At 39.4% G+C, this 10,269-nt stretch overlaps 1 protein-coding gene across 1 annotated transcript; it reads right to left on the reverse strand.

Annotated features, from left to right (window-relative positions):
• Nucleotides 1–3,746: 3,746 nt before the first annotated feature.
• Nucleotides 3,747–7,726, reverse strand: LOC105053683 (uncharacterized). The gene is made up of 2 exons (XM_073246256.1): nt 4,658–7,726; nt 3,747–4,251 (listed from the first exon to the last, which is right to left on the reverse strand). Exons 1-2 carry the CDS (start codon nt 7,689–7,691, stop codon nt 3,896–3,898), a joined length of 3,390 nt encoding a protein of 1,129 aa, XP_073102357.1. The 5' UTR covers nt 7,692–7,726; the 3' UTR covers nt 3,747–3,895.
• Between the last annotated feature and the right edge of the window lie 2,543 nt (nt 7,727–10,269).

The raw sequence follows: 10,269 nt of genomic DNA on the forward strand, positions 1-10,269 counted from the left end.
AGAAAGATCGACGAGCTTTTTGTCGAAGTCAATACGAAGTTGATCCATAGCAATAATTTTATCAAGTCATTATCGTTGTCTTCATCTGATCACTAATGGGGTGCTTGAGAAGATCTCTACAAGCTTTTTGTTGTAGTCGATATGAAGCTGATCCATGATAATAATTTTGCCAACTCGTTGTCGTCGTCTTAACCTAATCACTAATGGGGTGCTCAGGAAGATCTTGACGAGCTTTTTGCCGAAGTTGATCTATGACAATAATTTTGTTAAGTCGTTGTCGTCATCTTCATCTGATCACTAATGGGATATTCGAAAAGATCTCGACAAGCTTTTTGCCAAAGTTGATACAAAGTCAATCCATGGTAATAATTTTGCTCAGTTGCCGCTGTTGTTTTAACCCAACCAATGATGGTGTGGTCAAAAAGATCTCGATTAGGCTTTTTATAGAGGTCCTAACTTGGATCAGTATATCTTCCATGATCAATACTTTATCAATCATCTATATGGAGGTCTTAGTCATAACTGAAATATCTTCGTGAGATCGGAGTTCTCCAACCTAATCATCGGGGTATGGGCCATGGTCCGAATATCCCGGATTGGATCATAACCAATCATCCTTCTATGAGGACTGAGGCTGGATTCGATTGTCTTAGATATATTCTTGTGATGTCTTTGATTGTTCCCAATGACTTCATTCATGGTTGGTTATAGCCGACATCAACCGAGTATTTTGTTTAATCACTTTCACAAGAAACTTGTATGAAAACTCACAGGAAATATTTTTGTTAATATAATCAATGGACATATAACTTCTAGTAATAAACATACAAATTCTCAATGTTGCATGTCCCAAATTTTTCACTCAAGATCTTCTTCCCAGCAAGGCTTTCGGAGGAGGTGGGAGATCACTGTCATTGGTTTTCTTTCTATAGACTCCGATAGGGGGGTGACTAGTGGGGACCAAAAGTAGGAATAGAGTAGATGGTTTGCCGGGGACTGATTGCGGGCTCTTGGGGTGAGAGCAGCTATGCTAGGAAGGAGCCATCTAAGGTCTTGGCTCTAGGGGTTGGTCCCGCTTTATTGTTTGCTGGAGTCGGTGGATGGCATGAGTCAATGCTTGAACCAGTTAGACCAGGATGTCGAACCACTCCAGGTTTGTCATAATGGGGGGTTGCATGGTGGTGGACATTCGATCAGCACTTGTTTGGCTACAACAAGAAGATGTTAGTGTGAGACAGCAGAGTTGTGTACTCTTCATTTTGTCATATTTTCTTTCTCTTTGAACAGACCTAACACCCTTCTTCTAGTGCCAGACTGTTACTGCAAGACACCAGTTGAAGATGAATATGGCTGGGGGTTGGACTCCTTCGACTTAGGAGCTCGTCGTTGGCCCAAGGACTAGAGCATCTAGGAAAAACTTGCAAGATTAGCCCACACTTGCTGGAAGTTCCCCGATGTGGGACTCTTTGATGCAATTAAGTCAGCTGGAGCTTGAGAACTCCAAAGGGAAGAGAAAAATGAAGAGAAAGAGCATGTATTATTCTCTAAAGTGAAGACTTACCCGATGATCCCCTTGTTACCTCATTATATATAGGTGGAGCCATAGGCTATTGGCGAGAATCTTATAGGCGTTAGGCCCTAGTTTTGTAGGTTGTTAAGCCACATTCTGACAGGCCGTTTGGATAAAGAATCCGCCCACTAATCTGTGAATCAAGATTATTAGTGGTGGATATCCATTGTAGATTTTTTTTATATTTTGAAAGTTGTTGGAAGATTACCAGAATCGCCTACATGGCTGAATAGGCTAGTAGCTTAAGGTCGGTACAAAACTGAGATTTTGCTTCAGTTTTATCAGTGCCTATGCTGGTCGTGGAGCCTCATTCTCTATTGTCAGTAAGATCCCAATCCTAGTATCGATAAAAGTCTGAGTCAAGGGTCGGTTAGAAATTGAGAGCATAAAGTTGCTCCACCTTGATCTCTGGAATCTCTTCCTCATTCCTGACATTTAATGTAATCTTTGTGAGTCATCGATGAGTGTTTGTTTACAATCCAAGAGGGTTAGGTTGGGTGGATGGTGGATGACCTCCACTACACATTCTACTCAAGATATATTCATGTGATCTAAAGCTTATTTGTCTACATGAATTCTCTTCTGCTATAAGCATCTTCTAATGCAATGTCAAACCAAACATATGACCATACTCTATTTGCACTAAGCAAAGAAATTCGTTCATGGTAGGTGATCCTGCTCCTTTTCCATTTTTTCTTTACTAATTCATAGACCAAACCTTCTTGTTATGAGTATATGACATTGTGGAAACAAATAAAACAGAGCCAGGGGAGAGAAAAATATTTAGTTCTTTATTATCCACTACGCTAACCCAGAAATCCAAGAGCTGGTTCGCAAAGCAACAAAGCAAAGTGCACTCTCATCCCATTGACAGCTTGGAACAGATACCTCCCAAAAATTATTGTAGGGGCATTTTATTTGAAGATATTATACTTCTAAGGAGCTCGATAACAACGGTTATTCAAGATTTTTTTTTTTCTTTTTTGAGAGAATCTTGAAACATCAATCCAAGAAACTAATGAGCCTTTAGTTGCCCAACCTGCATGTCCACTATTTCGTTGAAATGAAGCATAGTTCAACTAGTCAATGGAACTACTGGCCCAGAATTCTCAAGCCATCTTTCAAAGATCCACTTTAACAACCTCCCAAAACATGGCTATCCGTAACTCCAAAGGGAACGGAACCTCCAAATCCTCAGGGTGTTGCAACCTTAACTCCACTCCGGAAAGATCCTAGCCACACAGATCTTTCAGCTAGACTTCAAGCCAAAAGCTTGCCCATAATAGGTTTCAAATTATTTATGGACTTCAGAAAAACCATAGCATTCTAATCCCCCTCATGAAGCCATAGAGCCCTTGACCGACCTTTGTTTCAATATACCATCGCCACAACCCATCACAAAATCCAGCTTCTTGCTTGTCTCAGACTGCATGCCTTTCTTAACCCTAGTCAAGTCTTTATTCTCTTTCGCTCAAGCATCTTTATAATATTTCTTTCTAAATTTAATCATAAATATCATGATTGGCCTCAAATGGATCCATGCTATAATGTCTGACAATTTATACAGGTTACGAGCTAGATCCGCTTTAATACTAATTTGTGACATACATCACCACATCCAAAAAACTTAGCCAAAAAATATTATTTAGATTTTCAGCTGGATGTAAGTTTCTAAAATCTCTTTTGCACAATTGGCACAAGACTAAACACTTTTACATGGTTTTTCATACTTTTTATACAACTGATGAGGGACTAAATAGAAGCCCAAATGGACCCTCATGTTAATATTAACGAGACGAACCCTAGTGCAACTTAATTACGGCCAGGTCCATGTGCATGTGGCAGTCTAAAGAAGCTGTTTTCCTCTAACGGACCATCCGATAACTGTGAAAAAAATAGCAAAAAGCCAGCAAAAGCTGGGAAAGATCAAAACATGATGCAAGGTTGGGCCAAGAGAACATAAAAGCCCTTTCTCAAATAGAAGTCCAGAAATTTGCAAGTCAATAGCCCCAGCCGTTTTAGCGGAGGGATTTGGAGGGGAAGTGCGGTCCAAGTGCGTGGCTTAACTCCGCCTTGGCTTCACCTTGTCTTCCCAAAACAACTTAAGTACCATTGAGGGCAAAAAGACTCCAAAGATCTAATTCATATCCTTTAAAATGATAATGAAAAGATTACATATATGAAGAGTTCTTGCTTCTAGGATAATTATAACATTGTAACAATATATGGATACATTGATATTTTTAAGTGTCATACAATGAACATAATAGATCCTACACACTTTGACACCCATGCTGCTTGTCTCTTGGCCACCCAAAATTCAACCTACACTTGTAGATCCATTAGTTGATGTAGTTTAATTGTATGAAAATACTCTAACAAACTCTGATCTTTGTTAGTGGTGAATAGCTGGGACACATATTTCATTGTTGGTCGAGCATCTGGATTTGCACGTATGCATGCAAGTGCTACCTTAGCTACTAATATCACATCATTTGCAACTTGAAGCGTGGGAAGTAAGATACGTGGGTCTAGCACATCTTTAAGAAACATGTTTTGACCATGCGATGACAATGAAGATATAAGGTCACTTGGATGCATTCCTTGTAGTATTTCTAATATGACCACACCAAAACTGTATACATCATATTTCTCAGTGACCTTCAGTGTATATGAAATCTCTGTAGAAAGGAGTGAAAAAAAATGTTAGTCATAATTTGTTATTAAAACAACTGGTGTTTTAGATTGAAACTAGGATCTATTCCATAAAGAAACAAGTAGGTATGGGTGGAAACTGATTGAGTTGCTAGTTGTTGGTAAGATGTTTACTTATAATCTCCAATTCAAATAGAGAGTAATTATATTTCTCTTGGCATAATGACATATCAAAATTTATGTATTTAACATGCTCTACTAGGAAGAAAATGCAATATATATTGGATAAAATAATCATGTTCAAAAATAACGAAATAATAATAGAAAAACATAGTTGATTTAATATTTGTTAAGTGAAGACATAACTTCAAAAATTTGTCATACCAAATTTCTTCAATAAAGTAGAGGAAGAAAATTAGTCAAGTGGTTTACCTGGCGCCATGTATCCGAGTGTGCCTGCATGTGCGCTCCAGTTTGACGAATCGGGCTTCAGAATCCTTGCAATTCCAAAGTCTGAAACATAAGCATTAAAGTTGGAGTCCAACAAGATATTCTTGCTTGATATATCTCTATGTACAATAGGAGGATTGCAATCATGGTGCATGTAGGATAAAGCATGCGCTACATCCTTAATGATGTTTACTCTCCTATTCCAATCCAACTCCATGCCTGCTTCTTGGCTGCTCAAAATGGCTGACATATTTCCGTTTTCTATGTACTCATAAATGAGAAGCATGCAACGAGCATGAGAACAGAACGCATACAACTTCACTATGTTACGATGACGCATCTTAGTTAATGCCTGGATCTCATTCTGAAAGCCTCTTTCATCAACTATTTCTTCCTGTGGATGAAGCTTCTTCACGGCTACTACCTGACCAGTTCGAAGCTGCGCTTTGTAGACACTACCATATCCTCCTGCCCCGATACAATATTTCTCATCGAAGTTTTCTGTGGCATCAATAATTTCTTTATAAATAGCCTTCCCATCAAATTGTTCATATACAGCCTCCCCATCAAAATTTAGTATTGAGAATCGATTCTTGATTGGGACTTCCTGCTCCTCGTCCTTCACAGATTTTGCTCTCCTAAGAAATATAGTTACCATGAATGTAATCAGCAGCAGAAGCACGGCCGTAGTGGGAAGAACAATCGAAAGAACTAGGTTGCGAGCATTCGTTGAATGATGTTGTATGATAGATGACGAGCATGGAGGCAAACCATGTAAATCACCACAGATACCTTTATTGTGTTGAAACCACTCTGCTCGAGCATGCTGAAAGAATCGATTTTTAGGCAGCGGACCCTCCAGATCATTGTATGATAAGTCGAGTGATAACAAACTGGACATGCCTTCAAAAGATGATGGGATGGAGCCTGACAGTCGATTATGCGAGAGGTTTAGGTTTATTAGCATCACAAGCTTGCCAAGTTGTTGTGGGATGATGCCAATGAGCGAGTTATAACTGAGATCAAGCAATTCTTGTAGGTTTACTAGATTCCCAATCTCGAGTGGCAGGCTTCCGTTCAATTCATTCATGCTCAACTTCAAGAAGCGCAGCCGAGTGCACTCTCCCAGTTGTCTCGGTATGGCACCGGTCAGGTTGTTCCTCGAGAAATCAAGAGTGTTTATATCATGCAAATTTCCAATTTCCAAAGGTATCACTCCTGAGAGCCGGTTGTTGCTTAAATTCAACTCTTGCAACGAAGTTACATGAGCCAATTCTCTTGGAATCTCTCCGACTAGCTGATTTGAAGATACATCAAGCGATGCAAGCAGAGGCAATTTACCAAGTGCAGGTGGTATCTTCCCGCTGATCATGTTCCCCGACATGTGGAGGGTGGTCAAATTACGACTTTCTCCCCAGTTTGCCGAGAGCTCGCCGTAGAATCTATTATAGCTTAGATCGATAAATTCTAGGTCTGGGTACACCACAAAGTCTTGGGAGACGTCCCCTGCCAACTGGTTTCGCCCAAGTAGGACCCTTATTAACCGGCTACAGTTTCGTAGGCTTTGTGGGAGTGGGCCCTCGAAATGGTTATCGATCATGGAAAGCCACTTAAGCTTTCCTCCGTTGAACAAATCCGACGGTAGGAAGCCAGAGAAATTGTTGTCACTTAACTGAAGGTCCTCCATGGCTGTGAGATTAGCCATTGCTTTCGGCAGAGGACCAGATAATTGATTTTGGAAGACCACTAATTCTGATAGGTTAGTCAAGTTGCCCAAGGATGGCGGGATAGAACCCGAGATTTGGTTGTCAGAAATTATCAGAGAAGTCAAGTTCACTAGATTTCCTAGTTCATGAGGAATGGTTCCGGAGATTTGATTGCCGTGAAGAGACAAGGATTGAAGCGTGGTCATGTTTCCGAGATAGGAGGGGATGGACCCAGATATCTGGTTGAAGCCGAGGTATAAATATTCTAGCTGGGTCAACTTTTCGAAACTGGAAGGGATGGAGCCTGTCAGAGAATTGTTGGTGATCCTCAGGTCCTCCAGGTTCCCCAGCTTCCCTAATTCATGGGGGATGGATCCAGTTAATTGATTGTCCAAGAGGTACAAGCCCATTAGCTGGGTCAAGTTTCCTAGGCTAGGAGGAATGGCACCTGTTAGAAGATTCGTATAGAGATTCAATTCTTCTAAATTCGCAAGCTTTCCCAACTCTGGGGGAAGCCCACCGGAGATCTTGTTGCGGTTTGCTTTGAAAGTGATCAGCTGGCTCAGATTGCCGATTGACGGCGGAATGGGACCAAGAAGACTGTTTCGTCTCAGGTCAAGCAGATGGAGGCTTTCGAGTCCTCCTATTTCCTGAGGGATGGGTCCAGAGAGCTGGTTGTCAGCTAGACGAAGGGTACGGAGACTAGAAAGGTGGCGGATTTCGGCCGGGATGTTTCCAGTGAACCGATTTTGTTCGAGCCGAAGGTAGGTGAGCCTAGTCCAGTTGGTGAAGGTGGCTGGAATAATTTCTCCGGTGAGCTCGTTAGCAGAGAGGTCGAGTTTCACAAGGAGAGAGAGGGTGGCGAGTGAGGCGGGGAGCGTTCCAGAGAGGCCGTTGTGGGCGAGGTCAAGCGAGACGAGGCCCGAGAGATTGGCGATGGCCGCAGGGATGGCACCGGTGAGGAAGTTGCGACGGAGGCCGACGACAGTGAGGGAGGGAAGAGCGGAGAAATTGAGGGTGTCGAGCGTGCCGACCAGGCCGGCTTGCGGGAGGCTGAGCTCGATGATGCGAGAGCTGGTGCATTTGATGCCGACCCATGAGCATGGGGAGGTGGTGGTGGAGTTATGGAGGGCTGCCCATGAGTGGAGAGCTTGTAAGGGGTCCTGGAGTGTGGATTTCCAGTGGAGGAGAGTTGTGGTCTCGGATAGTGGAGAAGCAGTTGCTTGTGGAGGAGGGAGGAGGAGGGAGAGGGAGGGGAGCAGTAGGAGAAATAGAAATGATGACGAGTACAAGGGGAGCGAGGATTCCATTGATGGTTGTTTGGTGGTGGTTGTAGGAAGGCGACGGGCTTTTAAAGGCGGCGCGAGTCCTTTACTCTTTCCTTTTTTTTTTTTTTTTTTTTTACCTTCGAGTTTCGGCCTAGTGGAAATCCATAGATTTAGGCCTGGCTAAATGAGACTGAATATAGCCACTGGATTCATGATATTAATCAATGAGTTTGAATAATGACTGCTCTGACGTCATTGACATGGACGCAAGGAGACTCGGAAGCATTTTGCCAAGGAAATGTGGTGAAGTAGCGTGGAAGCTGGCAATTGCCTCAAATACACATTAGGACTAGCACAAAGTGATAAAGGCAGGACATTAATTATGTTCATTTTTATCTTTTATTTAATTTATGGAAAAGGATCTTTTCTTTTAAACGGGAGGGCTTTCTGATTTCCATAGACTGCCTTGGATTGGGACCAGGAAGACATCATTCTATCAATTATTTTCACTGTTTATGCTCTTTTATGACTTTAGGGGAAAGTAAATATTATTTAAATACGTGGTAAATGGGTAAATGAGGGCTTTGCCAATCATAGCATCTCCATTTTAATATATATATATATATATATATATATATATATATATATATATATATATATATATATATATATGTATATGTATATGTATGTATGTATATGTATGTATGTATGTGTGTGTATATATATATATATATATATACACACACACATACATACATACATGCATATATATATATATATATACATATATATATATATATATATATATATATATATATATACATATATATATATACATACATACAAATACAGACACACACATAGATATATATGTATATCTGTGTGTGTCTATATATATACAGCACTTCCATAACTTTTATATAAGAGAAAGAATAAAACACGTCTTTATAAATTTGATGTGTGTGGGTGGTAGTCTTTGCCAGTCGAAGCTTCTGATGCTGGCTCTGGTTTTCAAAGTTGCTTGGCAAATTCATGTTCCAATTCTTCCATATTTCCACGGAGCCCTTGGTTGCTTTCCCACCATCATTCTACTGTACCGCGGGGAGTTGGAATTGACTTATAATGAACCTGATTATGATCCAACAATATGCTTAAAATAAGCTCATGTTTATAGATACAAATCTCAATTCAGGAGACAGGCTTTGGCTAGATTAAGTATTGACAAAATTTAATCTAAAACATACCTCATTCCTATTTGATTCGGACGTGCTTTACACGTTAGCCAACAAAAGAGCATACAAACAAAAGTTGCAGATCTTGGATATCTAGGAATTGGATCCTCTAGATGTGTGTTTTGCACTGCAGAGATTTGCACAGTTTTAAATAGTTATCACATCATCTATCTCAATGATGTACGGGTGGTGATTATTTTCTCTGTACTTGTTTGATAGCAAATATAAAAAATTATACTTTACATCTCACGCACTATGTATTGAGATTTATTACTAAGTTCAATCCAATTTGAATTCCATTTTTAGTGGATCATTAGTTTTAGCGACTTTAAAATTCTATTTCTAGTGTTACTCTATTTAATTATTTTCTTCTAAAAATTGGTAGAGTTTATGTCTAAGTTGGTTTTTAGGCTTTGAGTCAAGATAGGAGTCAACTTTTCATCCACATGGTGATCTATTTAAAAAGACCTTTGGTATCCTCTTTGTGTATGGAAGAGAGTGAGAAGAAAGAGAGAGGAAAAATTATTTGTGTACGCGGAGACTCTTTCATGAGACTGTCTTTGTAAGATTTTGATCTTTATTTTTATTTGAATAAATTTATTTTCTCTATCATTTTTTTCTTCCATAATTATTTTTCTGGTGATTCTCTATAAATATTTTTTATTTAGTATTTGTTTTGGATTTTGGATTGGTATAATCGATCTATTTTATGTAGCATGCCATTCTACATAGTATCAGGATTGTAGATTTTGAGATTAATTATTTGTGTATTTGTGGCTCTATATGATGTCAGAGCCATCGACTTGGAGTGTGGTTAAGCAATTTGTAACTTCGATCAAATTTATTTTGAGCACAATTTTTAGATTGATAACTTGATTGTTGGTGATTTCGGTGTTCGTAGCTCGATGTAGTTGAAGAGCTTTCCATAATTTTTCTATGCAGTGGTACAAGCGTATGGACTTTTATTTTGGTGATTCAAAAAAAGAATCATTATGGATGATATTACTATCTTTTTTGTCAATGGATTCAGTCATACAATACTTGATCTTACCAACATTAAATAAGACTATTTTTACTATTACCACTTCTCTTCGTAAGTTAAACAATATCTGTTACCCATATTAGAAGGCTCTTGTTATGTTATATTTGAAAGGATAAGATTTATGGGATATCCCGGATGAATCGATGACCGCACCAATAGATGAGATCACTAGAAGAAAGTGGAATCTAAAATCTAAAAAGATAATATAGATTATTCAAAATTCAGTTGATAAAAAAATTATCTCCATATTCAGGATGTAAAGGAGCCGAAGAAAGCATAAGATACTTTTACAATCGTCTACTCAAATTCATGCAAGATGAGAAATCCTAAATAAAAATTATCTAAA

The sequence above is a fragment of the Elaeis guineensis genome, chromosome 11 (assembly GCF_000442705.2).
Source record: "Elaeis guineensis isolate ETL-2024a chromosome 11, EG11, whole genome shotgun sequence".
NCBI lineage: Eukaryota > Viridiplantae > Streptophyta > Magnoliopsida > Arecales > Arecaceae > Elaeis > Elaeis guineensis.